Raw genomic sequence first — 25,907 nt, 5'->3', positions numbered from 1 at the left:
TTTTTAAAAAAACATAAAAAAATGAATTTTAGGTACCCCTCAACCAGACCAAGTCAAGGGGACACAAAGTACCCCAGGTATCCAACCAGTCTACTCTCATTCAGATCTGATGTCCCATGTACACATAGGGTGGCCCGGTGGTCGTCTGGATAGCACATCAGTCATCAGTCTCACAGTGTAGAGCTGGAGGGTTCGATTCCGGCTGCGGCCTTCTTGTCTGGAGTTTGCATGTTCTCTCCGTGCCTGCGTGGGTTTTCTCCGGGTACACCAGTTTCCTCCCACATTCCAACAACATGCATGGCAGGCTGATGGAACACTCCAAATTGTCCCTAGGAGTGAGTGTGAGCGCGGATGGTTGTTTGTGTCTGTGTGCCCTGCGATTGGCATTTGCGAATGTTCCCTGCCTACTGCCCGAAGACGGCTGGGATAGGCTCCAGCACCCCCCGCGGCCCTTATGAGGACAAGCGGATCAGAAAATGGATGGATGGATATGATAATTATGCGGCCTGACAATCAAAAAAGTAGTGAGACAAAGTCCCCATTTGTACACCCATGGCCTATATCATTTGTTCACACCTCTCAGTGGAGAGATAGTCTAATAGTCTTGTCATTTCATAGAAAGAAATGGAACCCTCTCTGAAGTTCATCAGATAACACCATACATTTGTCACTTTCAAGTCTTGACACAACATGGAGCTGTATCTTTTTGGGTAAAGCTTAGAAACTGTAATAAAGTTACTCATAAGCACAACAAAAAAGCCATGCCGGGACAGACTATGTGTGCCCTGCGATTGGCTGGCAACCAGTACTGCCAGAAGACAGCTGGGATAGGCTCCAGCGTGCCCCGTGACCCTTGTCAGGATGAAGCGGATTAGAAAATGGATGGATGGATCGATGTTCGGATCATATCAAAATTTCAAGTACTGAAAGAAAATTATGATAGTGTCCGTGTATGTACAGTATGTGTTATTGTGTGTGAGGTTAAAGCTAACTGCAAAAGTTTCCTCCGTAAAATTAATTTATATTCTATTTTTTCCATTTCAATAGTTAAAACAAAGTGTGTTTCTATCTATCTATTTATCTATCCATCCATCCATCTGCAGCACGGTGAACAAGTGGTATTTAGGAACATTCATCAGCAGGAAAAAAGTATACATATACAGTACATCAGTTGATTCTCGTTTTATTTTAGCATATTTGGTATTGGAGAAAACACAAAAAGAATAAAAATGATCAATTTGCTTTCAGATTATGATACTTGGATTCTATAACATTTTTAACAGGTTACTGTAGTAACTGTATCAGAGTACAGTTTGAAAGTACTGTATTAGAAGTCATAACACAGCAGTAATCATGCTGATGTAAAATACCTGCCATAGTAACACACTCGTGTGGCACCAAGAGAAATTGATTTATACTTGCACTCATTCAATCAAAGTTTGAACTTTGCACTCTCCTCCCAGACTTTGTTACTGTATTGATTGTACAGCGGTACTGAACTTCATAAAAGTGCCACACAGAAATGCGGGTGAAACAAAAATAAGACTGAGATAACTGGGATTACAGGAAAAAGTGATTTTTTTTAACCCCACAATGGGATACCACAAACTATATCTGCTCATGATACTGAGCAGTTACTCACTGGCTCGTAAGTAATCCGATTTTCATTTGGCAAATGCATAATGGGATGGGTGTTCACTGAGATATAGCAATTGGACAGCACTTGCCGAAAGATCTTTGTCACATGCCTGTTCAATTAAAGCTTCAAATAGGAATCAGTGCCATTATGATGTACTGTACATCGATAGCAGACTAGTAACAATATGATCTTTGTGCTTTAAAATATATTCTTGTTACTTTTATGATGGTCTTGTGTTTCCAATCTCTTTTAAATCAAAACTGTTACATATTTAACATTCTATACATACAGTATATCACGTCCGTCCCCCCCTCCTTTCCCAGAACAAGACAATGGCAGTAAAGAGAACCCATCAACCTGCCTCTGTAAGTTGATTTTAACACATATAGTACAGTATGTTTCATTTACTACCGTAATTCACTATTCTTTTAATTACCAATCGTGCATTGTTAATGAAGTTGTTTTAATTGCGACTTTTTTATTCATTTATACATAGATGTGAATATGCTTGCATACAGGTCAGGGGTGATAAAATGTCCAAAATAATCACAATCAATGACAGCTCTACTAAACTAATAGGCATCTGACCTATTTTCAAAAGATATAAGCAGCAGCAGAACTTTGTGCTGGTCATGATTAATTTGGACAGCAGACATATTGTAGCAAACTTAGTGAGAACATGGAAAGCTGAATCTACTGAAGAACAGGGTTCTCCAATTGGATCTCACTGAGTGCTAAATTAAGTCACAGTTGTCAAGTTGCAGGCAAAATTGTCTGGGAATTCATTCATTTATTTCAAGTGGCCCAGGAAGTATTGTGCAGATGTTGATTGCTGCTGTGATTACTGTAGTGGAAAATCGGTTAAGAAAGCTGGCTGTGTTGTATGCCCACCAAGATGCTTATGCCTCCCGATTTGAGGCACGGATGTCTAGTAAAATTGTTCTTATTATCGTTTCATTCCCGCGATTTTTGGGAATACGGAAAATACAACCCTACCACTGTTGCCACATTGATTTGATCTCCTGAGAAATGTGGAAACCTCCAGCTGTCATTGTTATCTGCAGAGTAGTTCTCTGGTTGTGTGTATTTTACATTCAATTTCCAGCAGTGTTAACATCATTTATTGGATCAGCCTGAAAGAATTGTAAATGATCTTGAAGACACGACAGAATTGATATAACCATGTAATAATAATATGTTCCTGCAGTTACATCCAGGTTTAAGGTCAATAAGAAATACATCTACCAATACATCACAGAGAGCAGTAATGGTGCGGTGGGCACTGCCAACTTGAAAAATGGACTTAAAGTTACTTGCCAGGTAAAACCTTTTGTTGTGTGGCTCTCATTTGGTTCACTTTTCTGATCTCACCTTTGTCTGAGTTTTTTCTACTGACTCATTCTCCACACATACATACATAAATCTCCCCACCCCCCCCCCCCCGTCTCCCGCCCCGTAAACCCCATGTATCTCACAATGAATCAATAATATAATGACAACAGCTTGGTGTAAGTCAGTGCTGAAAGAGATTCGTGTCGGTTCTCATGCCCAATTCCCTTAAGCAAGGAAATCTAGACTTCCCTCTCCTAGAGAGCTTCCCGTGGTTTTTAACCAGCTCACCGATCTCAACACTAGAAAGAGGAAAATACACCTGAGGGTCCCGAGACTCTCTTTTCTCACAGAAAAGCATGTCAGTGGAATTGAGGTGGTCTTCAAAGTGTTCTTTCCACCAACTCACAATGTTTTGTGTCAAGGTCAGCACTGCCTCATCCCCACTTTTCAAAAGTGTTGATGTTGCACCGCTTCCTCCTCACGGGACTTTGACTCGTGCCTTGGAATTTCTTTGAAGCTCTCCCGAGTACGTTCTTCATTCTCTCACCAAACTCAGACAAGACCAAAGATGCATTCTACTTGGCCTCTTGGTACCTAACACATTCCTCCAGAGGCCTTCAGCCCTTGTTGGACTCCTCCAACTGCATCCACCAACTAGTTCAGAAATTGCAGCCATGACAGGCACTGACCATCTGAAAGCACCAACTCTGGTCAGCCGCCGCAACAATGGAGGCATAGAACATGGTTCACTTGAAGTCATTGTTCCCTTTCCCACCCTGGGACGTGCTCAAAGTTGCCAGAGGTGGTTGTCGATGCTTCTCTTAGAGAGGACTCCACCAGTCATTACCAGCATATGATCGGATCTACCTGGTCAGACCGACATATTCCCCTCGCTATCAGAGCCAACACATCACCAGGTGGTGAATGGTTCATGCCTCTCTTCACTCGAGTGTCCAAGACATGTCACAGGTCTCAGCGCAACTTTATTTATAGCGCACTTTCACAGCAGCTGTTGTTGTACCAAAGTATGGTACAGAAAACATACTATAGCAATAGTACAATCCTAAATTGTCAAACAAAAACTCCATTTAACTCATTCACTCCCAAAGACGTTTTTAGACGTCTTTTCAGACTTGGTCTAGAATTGGCTGGTACTGAATGAGTTTTAAATGACACCATCCACAGTGATACTATGCATAAAAAAGGTGCGCCATTCGAATTTCACCCCTCATTCCCTCCAATTGCATGTTTTTGAAGCAGAGCGGCCAAGCTACAAAACTCCACTTTCATAGCAATTTGAACATGTTTTCATCTTTTTTCCCCCAATTTCCTTCACAGCAATTTGAACAAATTTCCATCTTCCATCCATCCATTCTCCGAACCGCTTGATCCTCACTAGGGTCGCGGGGGGTGCTGGAGCCTATCCCAGCCATCTCCGGGCAGTAGGCGGGGGACACCCTGAATCAGTTGCCAGCCAATTGCAGGGCACACAGAGACGAACAACCATCCACGCCCACACTCACACCTAGGGACAATTTAGAGCGTCCAATCAGCCTGCCATGCATGTTTTTGGAATGTGGGAGGAAACCGGAGCACCCGGAGAAAACCCACGCAGGCCCGGGGAGAACATGCAAACTCCACACAGGGAGGCCGGAGCTGGAATTGAACCCGGTACCTCTGCACTGTGAAGCCGACGTGCTAACCACTGGACTACCGGGCCGCCAATTTCCATCTTATTTTTTACAATTTGTCAAGAACTCAGCTCTGCTCGAAGCAATCCCGGTGTATTAACTCCCGCGAACAAACACCCACAAGACACGCAGCGTGTTATCGTCGGTCATCAGTGAAATGGTAGTTTGTCAGTACGGACCTGGTTGGAGACGATTCCGATGATGGACGAAAACCCACTTGCACGGGTGCTGATTCCGTCAGTTTTTCAACGTTTGCCATCATTGCGGCAACATGGGCAGATTGATGGCCCTTCCGTCAGTTGTGACAGAACGCCCACCTCTGGTAATAGGAGAAAAAGAGTCACGCATACTGTTCATTTGGACAATACGATTGATCATTACTCTGTCATAATAATTGTTGAAAAAAATACGGCTTTAATATTTGTTATTGCAATGTATTTATTGCGCCAACCTTGATATGGCGCATGCAGTTGCAGTCTGAATTAAAGTCGGTGTGCCATTGTCAAAAATATCTGTAACTATAGATGGATCTATATTAAAGTTCATTCCAAGACGGTTCATTCCGAGCCCCGTCTCCAGGCCTGGCTCCAGAGAAGAGCCCCAGTGAAGCATATCTAAGTGAAGAAAAATTAGCTCCAAAAATTTACTCTTTAAAGAGAGGCCATAGCTGTACTTGGTCTGGAACAGTCATCAAGGACTTACATTCTCCGAGTAACACTTCCTGGGGCAAAAATCCCCCAAACAAACAAACAAAAGAAACACTGACCGCATAGGTCCTAGTCTTATTGGGACAAACAAAAACCTCCAGCACAATACCGCTCAGGCAGGAGTGACTCATCCGCGGCTCTGTATATTTAGGTAGAGATTGAAGTCCCTCAGATTTGTGGATTCGTCATGCGCACTATGGACTGCACTATCACTGAGGTGGCTGCTATTGATCCTCATGGCCAACCGGTGTACAAACAGTCCACTGGCTCTGGGGCCTTCAAGGCAGCCATGGAAAGGTGAGTATCATTTTTTTCACGTTGACTTTCGAGGTGACTTTGAATTCAGCCTGCTGTAGATTGAGTTCTCAGTTCCGTCAAATGATGTGGCATCCTTTCGTTCCTAACATATTACCCAGTCTATATCAGTCAAAATATACAGCATTTTTTTTTTTTTATCACCATTGAGCTCTTCTGTCTTTTCAAAGTGTTAATTTAATTTATATCCAGTAGATTGGCACGACACTACTCTTACTTCAAAATGCACAAATGAATCCTTAATTATTATTCAATTCAATTATATTTTCCAATTATACCCTCTAAGTCACGGGTGTCAAAGTCAATGCCTGGGGGCCAGATCTGGCCCGCCACATCATTTTATGTGGCCCCATGAAAGCAAATCAAGCATGTCAAGTTCCATGATGCTTGCTAAAGTCTGAACCATAATTTCAAACTGTCATATGTAATCCATCATAACATATCATCTGTTGCAAGTATTTTCTCATTACCAAACTCCATATTACATTAATGTAAACTGATGGAACAAGGCATTATTCATGACTTTTGATTTAGTTATCCATCAATTTGTTGTGCGTTGTGTATATAATATGTGGAGGTGATTAAACATTTATATGGTATCAGAAAATTGACCATCATAACAGCCCTCCAAGGGAAACCTTCACTACAATGTGGCCCGCGACAAAAATGAGTTTGACTCCCCTGCTCTTAGTAATAGAAGCGAATGGGAGCATTCGTAAAAGTGTCAAAGAAATGTCAGAAGATAAATACCAAAAAATGTTTTGACGCAATATAATGTCTCACTCTTGCCACCCCAGAAACCCCCTCAAGTTCTCAGTGCAGCAGATCTCCAGTGTTCAGCTGTACCCTGAGCCAAATGAACCTGTGTATATCGTCAATGTAAAGAGAGGAATCATCTCTGCTCTCATAGTTCCAGCCACGGATGAAGAGGAGAGCAGCTTCCAGGTTTCTATCCTGTCACGAAATGCCCCATCATTTAAAATATGCTTCATTTTTTTTTTCTTCTTTCAGAGCACATTACATGGCCAGTGTTTAACTGAATGGTTGGTGAACACAAAGAAGGATTTTGCAGTAGATGTGACCTTATCGAGAGATCTGTCACAGTGCGACCACTTCTACGGCCGGGAACTAATAAACAGTCCTCTTGCGTTTCTGCAAAAGCTGGTGAGTCAACAATAGCTGTCCACTGAGACTGAACTGAGACCAACTGCTACCTACTGTATATCACTGTAGGATTAATCATTCGTGCACAAAAGACCACCCTCAACCCCTGCCACCCCAAAACAAAGAAATAAACAAAAACACAAACTTTCATACTATTCATAATAAAACCCTCTGCAATATGAGCACACAACAATATCTCTTCCGAAAGCTTTCCTTGTATTTGCTTCGAGTTTTGTCCAACATGTGTGACATGGGTGTGTGTGGTACTTAGTTTCATAATTTTAGTAAAAAGTGAGACATGTCCAGCAACAAATGAGTCACAAGCAATGCAGTTAACTTCATATTCCATTTAGCGAGCAGTTATCATTAAAGCCCAGACAAAAAGCCTTGAGGATTCGAAAGCGATTTGGGGCCAGGTCATGAAATTCCGGGTTATCCAAAGATGGGCAAACACACACTTTGTTGTAGCAAAACACCAAACAGCCATGGGGACAGGCAAACATGCTAACGCAGAACTCGGGGTTGAGTGCAGAAGATTGAGAGGATGGACACCTTAGCATCCAATGATAATATTGTCCTAGTTTTGAACCAAGATGAAATACAACAATATTCTATGTTCTAAAGGTGCAACATACAATGTTGGAACTGCTAGGACATTTTGAATCGAGCCTTACTTTATCCAGCCCCCCCCCCCCCCCCCCCCCCCCTTTGCGTCCATGACCAAAGCAGTACCCCTTACAAATGCACATGCACTCACTGTGTATGGTGCACAAGCCGACGTTAGCCTAAGTGGCTACTTTGGCTTATTTATTTGGAGGTTGCCAAACACGAACCTTTCCCAGTTTGACATTGTATTATTTGGAATGTACAATCAATTAAAAATAGAAGCTTACCAAAAGACATATTGAGAATGATGATTTTGGTGGTGACTTCCCAGGTGTGATAATGCAGCTGTCCACAAAGTCACCATTGCATATGTTTACCCTTTATTTGTCTTGAGGGCTGTCCAATTCCTTCTAAGATTTTTTTCAACATTAAAATCAATATTCCAGCGCAAAAAAACTCAGCGAGACCGGGATGTGTCTGGCAGTACCTGGCAGACGACTTGCGCATGAGCATGCGTGACTGTGTGTGCCCAGACTATTGGGTTGCGCTTTCTCTCGCTACAGTCTGATTGGCTTGATTTGTCGCACCATGACAAGTTATACCGGTCGGTCTTAAATTGCACACATTGTCATGGGACGTATGGAGGGAAGCAGGGAGGAAAGTAGATGTGCTCTTAGAAAAATATTGAATTAGAAAAACAAAAAGGTAAAACAAGGCATTTGTGAACAATTAAAACAAAAATAAATGAACAATGCCCCAAAACAAGGTACAAAGTAACAAACCAAAAGTGAGAATAAACTTAGCCCAGGTGGACGCAAAAACCTAACCAGAGACACACGGCCCACAAGGAAATAAGAAAAACATGAGAAAAATTGAAAACTATCCAAAACCAAAATCACCAAAAACACAGAGCGCATAGCTTTGATTTATATGTTGTTGTGAATTGTGGTTTCTAGCACAGACCCTTGTCCAAGCTCATTACAAGCAAGCAAGACTGCAATTACCAGTTTCATGAGAAAGAAAGGCACATTATAACTGCTATGTGCAAAGAAAAACATATCTACCTTCCCTTCTTCGCTAAGTAAGCCATCCTATATCATAGTTTACTTTACTTTTGTATATTCTTTTATGCATTATTGTTCAAGCATTAATTTGCTTTGCAGGGACAATGGAATATCGTCCATGGTAACCCAGAAACTCAGCTTTCAGAGTCACAAAAGGATCAACAACAGATTATTTGGTATGTTTAAATGTCAAGTACCGTATTTTCTGCATTATTTTAAAATTGTTTTCATGTATAGGGCGCACTGCATTATAAGGCGCATAGAATAGAAGCTACAATAGTGGCTGCGGTTGCACAATGCATCCACTAGATGGAGCTACGCTACGGGAATTCAACACAATGCAATACAGCTTGATTTATCTCGAGCAGTGGTTCTTAACCTGGGTTCGATCGAATGCTAGGGGTTCGGTGAATCAGTCTCGGGTTCACCAGAGCCTCTGCCATGGAAGTTAAGACACACCCAACTCAACATGTCAATTAGTTATTATATGCCCGCTTGGCCATCACTGGCTGGTTCATTTTGTGCACAATGAGAAAAATTATACTTCATACTAATTGTGTTTACTTTTTCCCCGTTTTTAATAAATGCATTTTTTATATCTTGAATTTGGAAAAAAAATCACATTTTAATTTTTCACTACTGAAGGGTTCGGTGAAGACGCAGATGAACTGGTTGGATCCGGTACCTCAAACAAGGTTAAGAACCACTGATCTAGAGCCTTCACAACCGCTGCAGCTGTCACAATGAGAACTGTGCTTTTGGTATTATCTTTGTTTCATTATGGCTGCACAGATGCTCACAAAGGCGTTGTCTGTTGGAGTGTGTGTTGGCAAATGCACATGTCAATCAGTGTCGGGCAGAACCCTTTTAGGTTACAATTGGTTCCTGCTAATAATCACCACTAGATGGCATAGGAACACTAACAGGGAAAGAACTCAATGGGGGAAGAGAGTTACAGTCTCTTTATATTAGGCGCATCGGATTTTAAAGCGCGCTGTCAGGTTTTGAGAAAATTGAATGCTTTTAGGTGCGCCTTATAGTGCAGAAAATACGATACCTTCTTTTCTATTATTATGATTATATTTTCAAGGAAAATGCAAAATTTGTGAAATAATAATAATCCGAATAAACATGTATTGGTGCAGATGTTGACCCGAGCCACAAAAAGCCACTCTACTTTGAAAATCCAGAAGACAAATCCCCATTCCAGACAAAAGATGCTGCTCTGAGGACCCTGAGTGATCTCCAGTCTTTGACAGGCTCTGACCGTGGTGAAAAGAGGACTAGCCTTTTCTATAAACTAGTGTCTACCCTACGTAACCTGAGGAATGAGACGATGAACAAGATGGTCACTGAGATGCTGCGTTCATCTTCGTGGCTTACTTGGCAGGCCTTGCTTCAGTGTGGAACCCCTGAGTGCATCAGTGGTATCTTTCAGGCCATCAGAAGCCTGGATGGTTTGGCACTTGAGGCTGATGCCCTGATCTATGTGCTGAGTCTTCAGGAAAACCCCGATGCAGCACGAGTCAGAGATATGCTCAGCATGACTCAGTACAAACAGAGCAAAGCTATCATGTATGCTCTTGGCAACACAGTAAAGAAGTAAGCTCAACAATCAACCATTCATTTTCTATTCCCTGTTCAGGATGATGGCAATGGTTGGAGCCTATCCCAGGACAAATGGTCGATTACTTTATTTGACACCTGTTAGGTGCAATTTGATTGTGAACGTGACATTAACTGGGTCATCGATACATTAATATGTTGTCCACATAAAATTTAATTACATGAATCACAACACTACCAATACCCATGCCACCACCTCGCTGACTATACTACAGCAAAACCATCAGTTTTAATGTAAATATTTTTACACCACAAAAACAATACAGTATCTACTATATAATGTCCACAGGTTCCATCAAGGGAATATCACCCCTGAGGTGAAAGCTGTTTCAGAGTTCATGTGGTCACTATTAAATGACTGCACAGGAGAAATGAGGGACCCTGAGGCAATGACCTTCCTTGTATTGAGGGTATGGATGATCAAACTTGTCCTATGCAGTTTATAGTGGGGCCTGAGCGATACAGATTTTTTACATTTATTTGTAAGTCCATCTTTCCATCCATTATCCAAGCCGCTTAGCCTCATGAAGGGTCGCAGGTGTGCTAGAGCCTATCCCAACTGTCTTTGGGCAGTATGCAAGGTACACTCTGAACTGGGTACTAGCTAATCACAGTATTTGTAAAACCGAGCCCCAATATGTCAAATTCTGGATTGCTCCGGAACCAAGTGGATCCCACAAACATAGACACGGATAAAGATAAACAAACAAACCAAAAAGTTTTACTACAGAAAACACAATACCGACAAAGAACAACAAAGGTCGCTGATAACAAAAGTGCCAGGGTAACTCGAGAAAACACAAACTGCTTGTCATGAAAAGACAAGGAGATCCAATTTCGAGAAATGAAGACAACTGAGCAAGAACAATACCGACACCGAGAATACAAAATGTGAACAAGACCGCTGTGAAACAAAGTCAAGAACTACTCGATAATCGAACACTTGGGACATGAGTCGTGAGCATGGCGAGCACATTATCTGACACCAGGTTGTCGGCAAGACAGAGCTTATAAAGGCAGATGATTGTAATGCGTGACATGTGCGGCTCAGGAGGGAACGCTTTCCCAATCACCCCGGATGCTGAAACATGAACAGAGCATGACAAATATATATATATATATATATATATCACATATACACACACACGCGCATATTTACAGGCATTGTGAGCATAAGAGAGGATTAATTCACATGTACGGTTTAATGAGAAAGTAAACTTATATCGCCGTTTACTTGGCAAACTCCGGCCAAGTATTATTATTTTGAAAAGGCCTATATGATATATTAAGCCAGCCGATTAATCGTTCAGGCCCTATTTTATAGGTGTGGTTTCTGTATTTGATGTATCCTGTTGTGATGTTTGTTGCTTTTTGATCACCAGGTTGTTGGAGTCATGGGTCACGCTATGCAAACTGTCAGCCCTGATCTAATTTCCTCCATTATGAATTGTTTCAAAAGAAGTGACATTTCATTATCAAACAAAAAAGCAGCTATTCAGGCTTTTAGGCAGATGGACATTAATGATCAGGTATAGTGATTTCATGTGGTATTAAAAGGTGGTCATATGAAATGTTTATTTTTCTACATATCAGCTATATGAAGCAGATTTATATGTTCATAAATAAATATCTGTTTCTATTTACTGGCATAATAACAGCAAATCCATCAGGTATCATTTATTTGCCAACAGATAAAAGACTTCCTCAAGGAGGTGTATCAGGATCCTCAAGGTCACATTGAGATACGTATTGCAGCCTACCTGATCCTGATGAAGAACCCAGACCTAGAATTTGTGACAGACATTGTGACCAACATGGAGATCATGGAGGATGATCAACTCAAGAACTTTGTGTTATCCCACCTAAAAAATATCCAAAGCTCTAATGAGCCTCAAATGTACCAGTGAGTATTTTCAAGTGTATTCATCTAATTTCACAGACCTGTGTCAGAGTTTGGGGATGGGTTACTGGCCCAAGAGGAGGAGTTTGGGTGTCTTCGGTCTTGTTCACGAGTGAGGGATGGTCAGTTGACAGATCCTGACAACGTCTGCAGTGATGTGGACTCTGCATCAGTCTCTCGTGGTCGAGAAGGAGTTGAGCCAAAAGGGAAATGTCTTGATTTATTCTTACACCGATGGTACCACCCACAACTATGGTCACAAGCTGCGGGTAGTGGCCAAAATAACGCAATCACGAATATAAGCGGTCGAAGTGAGTCCTCTGCAGGATGTCTGTCCCTCGGTCATCCAGAAGTGGCTCAGAGTAGTGCCACTTATCGTTCACAGTAAGATGGAGCCAGATGAGGTGGCTCAGGCATCTGCCTGTGAGTGCAGTATTTCGGATATGAACTGCTCGTAGGAGGACCCGGTAAAGACCCAGGTCACTGTGGCGGACTATGTCTTCCAGCTGTCCACAAAATGCCTCAGCATTTCCCTGCAATAGCTGAAGCTGAAGTGGCTGGGAAACAAACAAAAGTCAGGGCCTCTCACTGCAAAAGACACACCCTCGTTCTGGTCTTCTCTTCTGGCATCATTGCAACAATGAATGGCTTCTTTTAAAACTGTGTTCATATATAGGGTGCACTGCATTATAAGGTGTTCTCCCCGGGCCTGCGTGGGTTTTCTCCGGGTACTCCGGTTTCCTCCCACATTCCAAAAACATGCATGGCAGGCTGATTGATCACTCTAAATTGTCCCGAGGTGTGAGTGGGGTGTGCATGGCTGTTCGTCTCTGTGTGCCCTGCGATTGGCTGGCTACCAATTCGGGGTGTCCCCCGCCTACTGCCCGAAGACAGCTGGGATAGGCTCCAGCGCCCCCGCGACCCTAGTGAGGATTAGTGAGGAGCTTTATTTCCAAAGAGCATCCACAAGCACCGCAGCTGTAACAAAGCCATTAGAACTGGTCACAAACACGGACATGAAACGTAAATACAAATGGCATGACAAAACAACAAATGAAAGACAAAAGTTATTAAGGCAATTGATTCAACAAAAAAGGCACACAAACCTCAGGGGCTCACATCCACAAGGAGCTAAATATCCTGAGAAATCTTGCTTGTCTCCTTCCTGCTTTGTTTCATCTACAGTGCACTTTACTTTGGAGTCGGCCAATCCTCCATTAAGCGTCTCCAGCTGGTACAGAACGCTGCTGCTCGCCTCTTGAATGGTACTCGTAAGAGGGAGCACATAACTCCTACTTTGGCATCCCTTCAACGGCTCCCTATACATTTTAGAGTTCTTTTCAAGATCCTATTATTTGTTTTCAAATCTTTAAATGACCTCGCGCCACCTTACCTCTCTGAGCTCATCCGCCCCTACGCACCTGCCCGGTGCCTCAGGTCTGTGGACCAGACATTATTAGAAGTACCAAGAACTAAACGGAGGCTCAGAGGGGATCGAGCCGTCTCTATTGCTGGTCCCTCTCTCTGGAATGACCTCCCACTGAACATTCGGCAAGCCCCCTCACTGCCCATCTTTAAAACCGCCTCAAAACTCACTTGTATTCTTTAGCATTTGACTCAGCATGACTCAGATTTGATCTTAGTTTTACTGTTTGGTGCCTACTACCATCTTTGTTACTGATTATTGCTTTACTGTTGTACATATGTAAGTTGCTCCATGTATAGCACTTTGTATGCAGCAATGGCTGTTTGAAAGTGCTCGATAAATACAGTTGAGTTGAGTAGTTAGCTATGCTTTTGGTTTTATCTTCGTTTCATAATGGCTGCGCAGATGCTCACAAAGTCGTAGTCTGTTGAAGTGTGTGTTGGCGAATGCCCATATCAATTAGTGTCGGGCAGAACCCTTTTACATTACAATTGGTTCCTGCTAATAATCACCACTAGATGGCATCGGAACACTAACAGGGAAACAATTCAATGGGGAATATCGAGAGATTGTAACTCCATACATAAGGTGCATCGGATTATAGGGCGCTGTGTCGGCTTTTGAGAAAATCCAATGCTTTTAGGTGCGCCTTACAGTGCGGAAAATACGGTACATGTAAGATGGCAGAGCAATAGGAAGCCTTACTGCACATTATACAGCAATAGCACAACAAAGTGGAACAAATTCCGAATGTATGACCCTTTAAAATGTGAAAGCAAAAAATTGAGCTCTGCTAAAAACCCTTCCTCCAATGGCACATGTATTAACAGCAGAAACAAGTGATGACTGGTGGTGGTACACTCTAATGGTTCAGTTGTACATGAGATAAAATTAAAAAGATACATTTCATATTTACGGCCTATAAAGGTTTATTCGATTGTTCTCTCTCTCCTCTACCTGAAGTGGAAAAAAAAAAGCAATTGTGACTCTCAAGTCCATACAGGCGGCTGTGCACAATTTAAAAATACTACATTGTGAATGTAAAACAGAAAAATGCATGGAATGTAAGTTCCTCATATTTTTCTTATTTATAAAGGTACAAAGAATATATTGAACTGGCTTTGCAAAATCGACTGTTAAACCCTAACGAGGTCATCGATGGCAAGTCACGCAACTACAAGATTGAATCTCCCATGGGGTCACTCAGTGTAAACATCATCTTTGATGCCACAAATACTTTACCCAAGGAGGTTATGTTGGAGACAACTCTAAATGTTTTCAACTACAGCTATGACATCTTTGAGGTATTTTTATGAGTATTTCTATGGTGTGGTGAAATCCAAATGTTAAAACACTGCCTTAAAAAAATCCCTTCTTTAAGTTTTGTGTTGAGGGAACAGGATTACAACCAACAATTGAGGCTCTTTTTGGAGAAGATGGCTTCTTTCCGGATTCCATCTCCAGAGTTCTGTATTGGGCAGGTGATCAATCCCAGATGATCAAAGAGGTTTTGCACAAAATGGCACTTGACAAAGTTGCAAGTAGGAGACAGGTGATTTGTTTTTCATGCATTATTTTTATGCAACTTCATCAATAGGACATTTTACATGAAGGGCAAAAAGCTAATGTATACACTGGGACCTTCTTCAGATTTCAGAGACACTACTGAATGACTTCACAAAGAGTGTCCAGAAGGTCATGAAGGATATTTATTCTTCGCCGATCCCTGAAGCCACTGCTTATCTTAAGCTTTTGGGAAACGAGATCTATGTGAAGACGAGCGAAATACGAAAGATGGCAGAAACTCTCTTCATGTACTTCAATATGTTCTTCCGAGTTTTACCTCCTCAGGTAAGATCATTGATTATTGAAAAGTGGCGCTCTGAGGACGAAATCAAATAAAACGACAAAAACACGTTGTCTCTCCGAATCATTATTGATTTACACCTGGAATAATTGCATTTAAAAAATCACAAGTATGTTATGTTGATATTAGCTACACGGTTTCATGTCAAGGAACTTAGGGTTTGGTGAGTCAGGTAGCATGCACTGAAATCCATTCCTTCCATGTGCTAGTAACAAAAATGCAACTATTTTTGAATAATGAAATAATATGGTCACTGCTCCTTAAATCATATTATCGGAACATCCAACTCTTGGAAAGGTACAAGTCGCTAGAAACTACTCTGGTCAATCGCAGTGCAAGAGGCTGTTCTTAGGCTCCCATATGTGTGTACACGGTAATGACAATGTGATCCTCACAGCAGGATTAACAAATACATTTTATGTTGCAAAAGCAATCTGGGACTTCTTGGATAAGCTGTAATTGTATGCAATTTTACATTTATTGAGGACTTTTTGTACTGTACTTTTTGTGAAATCAAATGACAACCTGGCGGTCCGGTGCTCCAGTGGTTAGCGCATCGACCTCACAATGCAGAGCTGCAGGGTTCGATTCCAGCACCGGCCTCCCTGTGTGGAGTTTGCATGTCATACATGTGCCTGTGTGGGTTTTCTCCACTCAAAATTGTCCCTAGGTGTGAGTATGAGCGCGGATGGATGCTCGTCTCTGTGTGCCCTGCGATGGGCTGCCAACTGGTTCAGGGTGTCCCCCGCCTACTGCCCGAAGATAGCTGGGATAGGCTCCGGCACGCCCCGCGACCCTTGTGAGGATGAAGTGGATCAGAAAATGGATGGATGGAAATAACAGCCTTTCATTTTTATAGCAGTAAAGTTATATCCCTCCATTCTCTGCCCTGATGACCAAGTGTCTCAGGTTCTCTGATTTTCGATCATCTGTAGTACCTGAAAAGCTACATAATCATGAGACCTGGAGATATTCAGAAAAAGGGGACAAGAAGTGAAATGGAATATGCACATACATTTGCGCTTCATTATATGGCGTGACTTGAAAATTGAAATTCCGGATGATTCTCCTATCCTGTTTATTAATTTCAAGATTGCATACACAACGGGCGGATATCTTATCACCCTTTCGCTTAGGTTTCAGTAAAGACTGCTGAAAGACTCTAATGATAAAGTCAGTGATGTGTTTGATCACTTCATGCCGGGCTCATAATCCTCCTGAATGTTCTTTTTTTTAATCAACAGATATTTTTTGAATTGACCCAGAGAACTGACAATGAAGTCTTCATTCACTTCATCTTCATGGAAAACTCCTTTTCATTTTCCACCGCCCTGGGGTTCCCAATGAAGTTTTCATTGGCTGGTGTGTTTGCCCCCGGAGCCAAAGGAGGCATGACCGTCACTTCAAGCAAAGTAATTCATATCATGATATTTCTCATGTAGACAAGGCTTCCATTTCCAATCTGTGTGCTTCATCCCATGTTATAGGGTTAAGGGCCATATCCTCCCATATGTCATTGACAAAGTGACTTTTTAGGCATATTCTGCTTTCCAGACTTCTGACACACCAACGGCACATAACCGGGAAACACCAAAGAGGCTTGATTCACTGACAGTTGAGGAGAGCTTCAAATCATTGAACAAATGATTTCTGAAACTTGCGTATGTCATTGAAATCCATGAAAAAGATAAAGTCCACGTTAAATTGGTAACTGAGACATGCGCACTGTTCCAGCTACACTTAGACTTTGAAGGAGAGCATGGTTCCTTCCCGGAAAACAGGAAACAGACAAAATTAATTGAATCTGAACTGTGCTTACAACTGAATACAGGGCCGACGTTAGCCATAAATATTTGGTGGTGCCCCCAACATGCCCCACACCACCCCTGACAGAAATGACCAATATTATATATATAACATAGTATTTGTCAGTTTTGCTTTATTGTACAATATAACTTGTCAATATGAATGTTTCCAAAACCTTTGCAAAAATAAGAGATAAATAAGTATAATTTCGTCTTTATAAATCAATTTTTGAAATAAAAAAACGCCTCAACCACCGTATTGGCTCGAATATAAGACGGTGTTTTTTGCATTGAAATAAGACTGAAAAAGTGGGGGTCGTCTTATATTCGGGGTCGAGACATTACACCCATTCACGACGTTAGATGGCGCCAGATATAAATGAAGCGAATGCTGAACTTGACTCCCCAGGCCAAAATGAACCCCTGCCACGAAGAATAAAAATAAAAATAGCGGTAGCACGAAGACGAAAAATAAAAAATAGCAGGAAGAAGGAAAAGAGAAGAAAATGATAGAAACGATAACAGAAAATGGAGAAACGTAGTTAACCGGCAGCTGAGGAGAAGTTATGATGTAATTTACATTTAAAAAAACAGAAGCCATTCATTTACGAATATGATTGCACTTGAAAAAGAGGGGGTCGTCTTATAATCAGGGCCGTCTTATAGTCAGGCCAATACGGTATTACCAAATAAACCTGGTTGATCATCTGAAACTTTGCCTTGGCCTGGCTGAGTCTTCATGCCAACAAATGTATGCCAACGATGGTATACTGCATGAGACTGTGGTGGGAAAAAAAGAAAGAAATTAAAAAGAAATACATTGGTGTTGTTAGAATGGCACATATTGGACCTGCATCCAAACTCCAAGTGTAATATGATGATCCTACCGGGATGCTTGACTTACTACAGCCTCTGAAGCGCGTAAGAGGAAATATGCTGAAGATGAGGGCAAAATATGCGGAAGGCCAGATTTGACACGGAACCCAGAGTGAATAGGTGGCTTGAAGGTGCATAAATGACAGATTTAAATCGCTGGCAGAATATGTGCAGCCAGAAAAGCGCACAACGATGCACCTTTTCCTGTTTATACACATGGGGGGGCGGGGATATGGCCGTCAATGAATCATTGTTCAGTGCATTTGTTTTGCTTGACTTTTTTATGTCCAGGGTGACCTGGCATTTATGCCTTCTATTGGATTAGAATTCATCACCCAAATGACTGTTCATGCGGCAGATTATGTGGAGGCAGGTCTTGAGATGCACACGAACATGTATCACGAGCACTCCCTCAATGCAACGGTGACCATCAACAGAAACCAAATTAGACTGTCCATTCCTGCACCAAAATCAAACACGCAGCTTTTTTCTTTTAGGTTAGTGGAATTTACTTCATGTTTAACAATATCACCTAGATTCGGAAATATGACATGATGCTAGGAGTGTTACCCTCACTGATCATTTCATCCCTTCCTTCTTTCTAATATAGCAACAAGTTGGTGTCAGTCACCTCTGGTCAAGTCATGGCAGTGCCATCTTTTGTGGTGGACCAGACTAACTCAACTGACTGTCAGCCTCTATTCAGAGGTCTCAAAATCTGCACCGTTGTTCATTACTCAAATACATCCTCCAAAAACCAGGCCCCCTCTTATCCTCTGACTGCTGAAACCATGTAAGTGACACATCTTGATCAGTAATATTGCTCACTTGTGTGGCCCCCTGTATTAAAATGTCTGCTGAGTAAATTACAAATGGACTTGATGAATCTGTGCATGCGGCAGTTCCGTGTTTGGGGTAAGGTATGACACCTTACTTCCGATCAGCAGGTTAATGCGTAGTGGCATCAATGAGAGCATCAAACTTGTCAAAGTTCGTTCGTTGTCTGCTGGAATTACTTCATGTTATTGTTAATGTCATATAAGATGTAGACCCGCCACAGTTATTTTAGTAAAGGCAAAGCTACAACCTCACAGTGCTGAAGTACCGGGTTCAATTCCAGCTCCGGGCCTCCCTGCGTGGAGTTTGCATGTTCTCCCCGGGCCTACGTGGGTTTTCTCCGGGTACTCCGGTTTCCTCCCATATTCCAAAAATTAATGGAACACTCTAAATCAGTGGTTCTTAACCTGGGTTCGATCGGTGAATCAGTCTCAGGGGTTCGACGGAGCCTCTCCCATGGAGGACACACCCGACTCATCATGTCAATTAGTTATGACACACCCGCTTGGCCATCATTGGCTGCAGATGATCACATCACATTGCTTGTTCAATTAGTTTGCTCAGTAGTCAACGTGTGACTGTCGTGATAGTACGTCATGCATGGTTCATTTTGCGCACAATTAAAAACAATTACACTTATGTCTAGAATTTTTTTTTACTTCTTTTCAGTTTTTAATAAATGTGTTTTTTACCTGTTGAATTGATTTAAAAAAATCATATTTTTATTTTTCACTAATGAAGGGTTCGACGAATGTGCAGATGAACTGGTTGGGTTTAGTACCTCTAACAAGGTTAAGAACCACTGCTCAAAATTGTCCCGAGGTGTGAGTGTGAGCGCGGATGGTTGTTCATCTATTTGTGCCATGCGATTGACTGGCAACCGGTTCAGGGTGTCCCCCGCCTACTGCCTGAAGACAGTTGGGATAGGCTCCAGCACGCCTTGTGAGGACAAAGTGGATCAGAAAATGGATGGATAGTTCATAAGAGGTTTTTTTCCCCAGTAAAGTCGCAGATTTACCTTCCAACTATTGTATGGTATTATCAGATTCTAAACCATACAGATTGAGTGAAAATAAGATTTCATTTTTGATCATCTTCACGTTTTTATGCAAAACCTAAAAAAAAAAAAAGGATTATTTAGTTTTTGGGGGATTATTATGTTGTACCCTAACATAAAGTTATTTTTGACATTCTCTTAGGGCTGCAGTGCTAATTCAACCCACAGACAATGTTACCGAGTACACTGCCACCATAAAGCGTGAAACCCTAAAAGAAGGAAAAAAGGGTCGGCATGAAATTGATTCCCTGAGGATAACCTTAAAGGCCGAAGGTAGGATTATAATACACTGACTGTGTTCATAAGCACCAGTTTCACGGCATCTCATGACGCAATACGGTCAAGAAGACGAATATAACAAATTAATAACAACGTTCTATTTATTCCGTTGGTAGGTGATGATTCAACAGAAGCCACTGCATCTGTGAAATACAACCGCAATAAGAACATTTTGACCGGCGAAGTTGTCATTCCCAACTATGATGTGCAACTTGGCATCAGGGCGGCTGGAGTTGATAGTGAAGTCAAGCAAAACAACTTGCGCGGCATTTCCGTGGAGGTCACCAACAAGGACATTCCACAGTTGACGCTGGTGGGGAGTACGAGGTACAATCCGTAGTTTTATCAGTAAACAGTTAAAACCAATTATGGAATGTTGTGCATCAAGCAAGATTTTTCTTTTACAGAAGGGTATTTATTGTCGCACGCATTTGTAGGGAGATGAGCTGGAAACAAAAGCAAACTTTGTCACAATAAATAAGAAAACAGTGACAGCAAATGGATTTGGAAATGATTCCAAATGGGATGACCAGACCACAAACGAAAATGTTTTGTGTATGATAGTATCTCTAGAGAAATTAATATTTTGACAAAGAACTGAAAACTAAGGACTCCACTATGGGATGTTTTTTTTGTCTTTGCAATCGTGATTATCATCTGTAAGATAATTAAAATGTCTTTTGTCGACAGCTATATTTCAATCATGACCCTTTGGTTCAAATGCTTAATCGTGTATCTATGAATGTGCTGCTGCTTCCGACAAATTATTATTATGGCTATTATGATTCATGAATAAACAAAGTTATAAAACATACCCTATAATCAGATAGAATTCAACATGTAATTTTGTCATACCTGTCAACTCATACGGTTTATCCATAGTTCATACGGATTTTGTGGTGAATCTTACGTATATGGCCGTATCGCACAAATCATACGGATTCTGAAAATTTCCGTTCCCCCCCAACAGGTAGTTCCGTTTGCTTTTGCCCAGAATGGTGCTAGTCTACTCGAATGCTTTCATTTCCGGTAACTTTCCAGTAATTCTGATTTACTGGAAAGTTACCGGACATTGTATTATGGAGATCTACAATAAATATCATTGAAAATTTCGTGGGTTTTTTTCTGCCGTTATTTTGACATATAAAATGCTTTGGGATGTTATAAGGATTTTTTTGCTCTTTATAAGGATTTTTTTGGTAGTTTATACAGGTTGGCGCTCCGAAAAGTTGACAGGTATGTTTTGTGCCCGTGAATTATGTCGTTCACCCAGGTACATTCCATTCTCAGGGCATTTAATCAGTGCAAAACAGTCCGGTTGCGATCAATTCAGTGCCACGAGAACATAAGCAGTCTTGTCGGCAATAAAAGGATACCAAGGATGCAGACAAATTCAATTTCATTCATTCTTCAACTTCTGTGCACCTCAATGTAGACTCGAATTGATGAAAAATGCAATCCTGCAACTCCAGATGCTCATTCCAGCCCTAAAAACAAATGCCTCGTTCACTGCAACCCTGAAGAAGCATCTGGATATCATCATGAACATCGAAACTACGATCAAGCTGCCTGAGACCAGCTACCGACAGACAGCTTCCCTTAAATATGGTAACCAATGATCACCTTTCAAAGTATCACGTTTGACAATCAACTACTATTTATGGCTGCGTTTGTACGTAGATGAAGAGAAGTTTGAGGTGCAATTGACATCGGACTTGAATTCAAAGATTCGGCAAATTTTGCCAAGCCTCGAAGGTCATCAAAGAAAACTGAAAAAACTCATTGAAAATATCCTGGACCGGAAGGTTGCGAAAACAGACATGAAACTGCGACATATTGTCACCAAAGGAATTGAGGTAACAAACAGTGAGTTGTCATTTTGTGTTTCCCCCCCCCCCCCCCCCTGTATTTGTGTTAAAAAAAAAAGTTACCCAGTTGACTCACATTCACGTTTCGCTGGCTCGTACTTATAATTGCACAGGCAGGAAGTTGTATTATTTAATTATTGTGTCGTACACAAAGACATTTTCACTGCTGGCGGCTGTCCTTTTTAGAGTTCACACGTGCTTGGAATGTTTGCATCTCACAGTGGGGGTTGGTCAGAAAACTGCAAAAAGGAGAGAGTTCCTTGTCTTAATGAATTGGCGAATCTGGAAAACTGTTCATAATCATTCCAGTACTTGGCACATGCGCTAATATATTGCAGGCGCGTGGGTGGGTTCATTGTTCATCAGTTACACAGATTTATTTGTTAGAACAGTTTCCCAGCATCACTCTTAAGTGTCGCCAAAGTATCAACAGCTGTAGAAACGAAGCACGCCAGTGCTACTCATTTCTACGGAACCCCTAAGGCAGGGGTGGGGAACTCCGGTTGCTCGAGAGCCATAGCCTGCCTGTTTTCGATCCATCCCGACCCCATTACACCTGATTCAATTGCTCATGATCTTTTCAGGCCTCAACAGCGCTTGCTGATGTGCTGATCATTGAATCAGGTGTGTTGGAATAGGGAGGGATCTAAAAGAGGTGGGAGGATACGGCTCTCGAGGAACCGGAGTTCCCTACCCCTGCCCTAAGGAGACATGGAAGGAAAAAAAAAACCCCTTTGTGTACAAAACTTTTGGCGGGGGGGGGGGGGGGGGCGCTTTAAAAAAAAAAATTATACGCATTGACGTACTTCCGGGTCATCTTCCGGGTAACTGAAAACAACAAACATGGATGACGAGTTTGATGGACTTTTACTTTAAAATTGGCTTGAAACACAAAGCCACTAAATCTACTTTTGAGCTTAAATACAATTTCCAAGTCCTCCTCCATAATTCTCTCCTTCTCCGAAGTCGTCTCTCGCATGAGCAACTACAGTTGCCAAGATGACCCGGAAGTACATAAACACATGTTTTTTTTTTAAAAATAGCAACAAAAAAAAAACGTTCTTTTGCAAAAAAAATTTAAAAAAAGTTTGCCTTATCTCGCAATCTTGGCGAGGGAATGCAAAACTGCGAGGGAAGGCAACGTTTTTTTTTTTTAACTTCCATGTCACCTTTGGGGGCTCGATACATTTCTGCCTTGAAAAGAACGTACGCCACATTTTATGTGTACTAGGATTTCTTTGTCCATAAGGCCTCTTAGCTTTGGAATTGGAGGGTAAAGAAAAAGTCAGGCTGATTTGTTTCCTTGCTGGTTCCTTGACAGATGGTCAGGTTCCCTATGTGGCCGACAATGACCTGATTTACTGACAACACAACACATTATCACATTAAATGTCTCCGACAGGGCGGCCCGGTAGTCCAGTGGTTAGCACGTCGGCTTCACAGTGCAGAGGTACCGGGTTTGATTCCAGCTCCGGCCTCCCTGTGTGGAGTTTGCATGTTCTCCCCGGGGCCTGTGTGGGTTTTCTCCGGGTGCTCCGGTTTCCTCCCACATTCCAAAAACATGCGTGGCAGGCTGATTGGACGCTCTAAATTGTCCCTAGGTGTGAGTGTGGGCGTGGATGGTTGTTCGTCTCTGTGTGCCCTGCGATTGGCTGGCAACTGATTCAGGGTGTCCCCCGCCTACTGCCCGAAGACGGCTGGGATAGGCTCCAGCACCCCCCGCGACCCTAGTGAGGATCAAGCGGTTCGGAAAATGGATGGATGGATGGATGTCTCCGACAAATTAGCAATGCAGGGAAGTTGCCGCAAAATTAACTACACTCTCACAGATATTTGAGAGTATTGCACTTGAACCAAGATCCTAAATCTCAATTTTATCAGACAATTTTGGTTGTTTTATTGTACTTGTAATTCGACAAATGATAGAATTTTTTTTTTGTACAATTTTGTACAATTATTGACTGGCAAATGCAATGGATGCCTGACCTTCTTTTTCCATGCAGGCTTCAAACATTTGGCTGGACAAGTTCACAGTAAGCATTCCCATTCTTAAGCTCATGCAAAATAAGAGGAGACTCTCAGAAGTCATTGTCCCATCTCTACCTGAGAGAATCTTCCTGCAGTTGTAAGTTGCTCGTTTGACTACCTAGTCAATATTTTAAATATACTGTATTTCCAGGTGATAAATGACATGATAACGAATGTGGCTTTTACTTTAACAGTGACAACTCTTTCCGCTACAAGTTTAACAAGGACAAAATGGCATTCTCGCTTCCTCTTCCACTGGGAGGCAAAAAATCTGAGCAACTGAATTTTCCCAAATCCCTGTCAGCTCCCGCTCTAGATTTGCCAGCAATAGGTTTACATGTCCCGTCCCAAATCTATAGGCTCCCGTCATTCACTGTACCTCCCGTTATCGATTTCCCTGTGCCCCTTATTGGTGTGGCTGAAGCGTCTGTCAAGATCAACAGCAACTTCTACGGATTGGAAGGCTCAATTTCCGGTGGCAACCACACTGTTGACAGCCCCAGCTACATTGTGCAATACAAGGCCATAACCAACTCACCTTTCAACCTGCTTGTACACAATCTTGAAGGTAAACCATTTCAAATTCACTTTGTTGCAGAATGACTACTTGCAGAATGGACTCCAATATTTACCCGAAAACAAAGAATGAATGTGTAGAGCAGGGGTGCGAAACCCATTTTCGTCTCAGGCCACATTTTAGTTACCGTTTCCCTTGGGAGGTCCATTATGACTGAAATCATATAAAGAAGTCAAGAATAATAGTTTATTCAACTATTGTTTAAGTTACTCAATTTAGGTGTTTGGCAACAAGAAAATGATTACAATGTCTCTCTTATTTATTACATATGAGAATTTGAAATTGTGGTACATATTTTAGCAAGCATCACGGAAGTTGACATGTTTGATTTGCTTTCGCGGGCCACATAAAATGATGTGGCGGGCCAGATCTGGTCCCCGGGCCTTGACTTTGATAGCTGTGGTGTAGAGTGTCACGCCTCAGAGTGTGTTTTATGACTGGAGGCTAATCTAGATGTGGATAAATTGTTAGTACTCCTTTGCTTCTGAAAGAAAAATCCACGATGGTCACAGAAATAACTTGAATCTGACACAAGTAATAATTAAAAATAATAATTAAATAAAAATACTGTAGCTATGAAATTGTGGTTGAGCAGAATCTTTTTTTTTTTGCTATTGAACCTTTTCTTGATTCTTTAGGCAGAAAGAGAAAAAAATAAAACAAAACATGGTCACATGTTTAAATACATAAAGCATCATCAATTGAAGGCATCAAAATAGAACATACATCAAGTAAACGCCCCGGTAAATGGGTTACAATTCCTGCACTTCCACCTATACAATGTCCTAAACACTGTACCATATGGAAAAAAAAAAAACATTCGGGACCATATCACTGGAAAAAAATAAGCATGTTTCATTGATTAAGTTTCCAATTTCAAGTGACACTACTCCATGGCCCTAACACCCATTTAAATAGCAATGCTTTATCTATACTTTGACAAGTGATGTCGCCTTGTAATTGTAATGATTTTAGTTTGATTTAAAGTTTATATATAATACACTACAGCTAGTATGTAGTTTTAGTTGTTTGTTTGTATTTATTGAAGTACGGTGTTTTTAGGAGATCATGTGTCATCTTTATTTTTAATTTACAAAGCCAATTCCAATTAAGTTGGGACGGTGATTTGGAAATCATGTTCAACCGATCTTTATTTGAATACACGACGAAGGCAAGATTGCAGTATTTAATATTCAAACTGATAAAATGTATTGTTTTTCGCAAATAATCACTCAGAATTTTA

General features: G+C 41.5%; 1 protein-coding gene across 1 annotated transcript in view; it reads left to right on the top strand.

The window, feature by feature from the left end:
- The first annotated feature begins 1,527 nt into the window (after window positions 1-1,527).
- apoba (apolipoprotein Ba) overlaps window positions 1,528-25,907 on the top strand; it is a 32,092-nt gene continuing 7,712 nt past the window's right edge. The window contains exons 1-24 of the mRNA XM_086128153.1: window positions 1,528-1,648; window positions 1,963-2,004; window positions 2,847-2,959; window positions 5,521-5,666; window positions 6,482-6,629; window positions 6,696-6,848; window positions 8,411-8,535; window positions 8,618-8,694; window positions 9,664-10,120; window positions 10,434-10,554; window positions 11,527-11,673; window positions 11,836-12,047; window positions 14,567-14,774; window positions 14,852-15,022; window positions 15,121-15,321; window positions 16,582-16,749; window positions 18,310-18,515; window positions 18,629-18,811; window positions 20,055-20,185; window positions 20,308-20,518; window positions 21,627-21,799; window positions 21,872-22,047; window positions 24,063-24,184; window positions 24,282-24,655. Of these exons, the coding sequence (XP_085984279.1) occupies window positions 1,594-1,648; window positions 1,963-2,004; window positions 2,847-2,959; window positions 5,521-5,666; window positions 6,482-6,629; window positions 6,696-6,848; window positions 8,411-8,535; window positions 8,618-8,694; window positions 9,664-10,120; window positions 10,434-10,554; window positions 11,527-11,673; window positions 11,836-12,047; window positions 14,567-14,774; window positions 14,852-15,022; window positions 15,121-15,321; window positions 16,582-16,749; window positions 18,310-18,515; window positions 18,629-18,811; window positions 20,055-20,185; window positions 20,308-20,518; window positions 21,627-21,799; window positions 21,872-22,047; window positions 24,063-24,184; window positions 24,282-24,655 (4,120 nt within the window). The 5' untranslated portion in view covers window positions 1,528-1,593. The remainder of the gene's footprint in view (window positions 1,649-1,962; window positions 2,005-2,846; window positions 2,960-5,520; window positions 5,667-6,481; window positions 6,630-6,695; window positions 6,849-8,410; window positions 8,536-8,617; window positions 8,695-9,663; window positions 10,121-10,433; window positions 10,555-11,526; window positions 11,674-11,835; window positions 12,048-14,566; window positions 14,775-14,851; window positions 15,023-15,120; window positions 15,322-16,581; window positions 16,750-18,309; window positions 18,516-18,628; window positions 18,812-20,054; window positions 20,186-20,307; window positions 20,519-21,626; window positions 21,800-21,871; window positions 22,048-24,062; window positions 24,185-24,281; window positions 24,656-25,907) is intronic.

The sequence above is a fragment of the Hippocampus guttulatus genome, chromosome 13 (assembly GCF_054856545.1).
Source record: "Hippocampus guttulatus isolate MCC_2025c chromosome 13, RoL_Hgut_1.0, whole genome shotgun sequence".
NCBI classification, from domain to species: domain Eukaryota; kingdom Metazoa; phylum Chordata; class Actinopteri; order Syngnathiformes; family Syngnathidae; genus Hippocampus; species Hippocampus guttulatus.
Note: the sequence above shows the minus strand (reverse complement) of the source record. Positions and strands in the feature narration are given on the sequence as shown.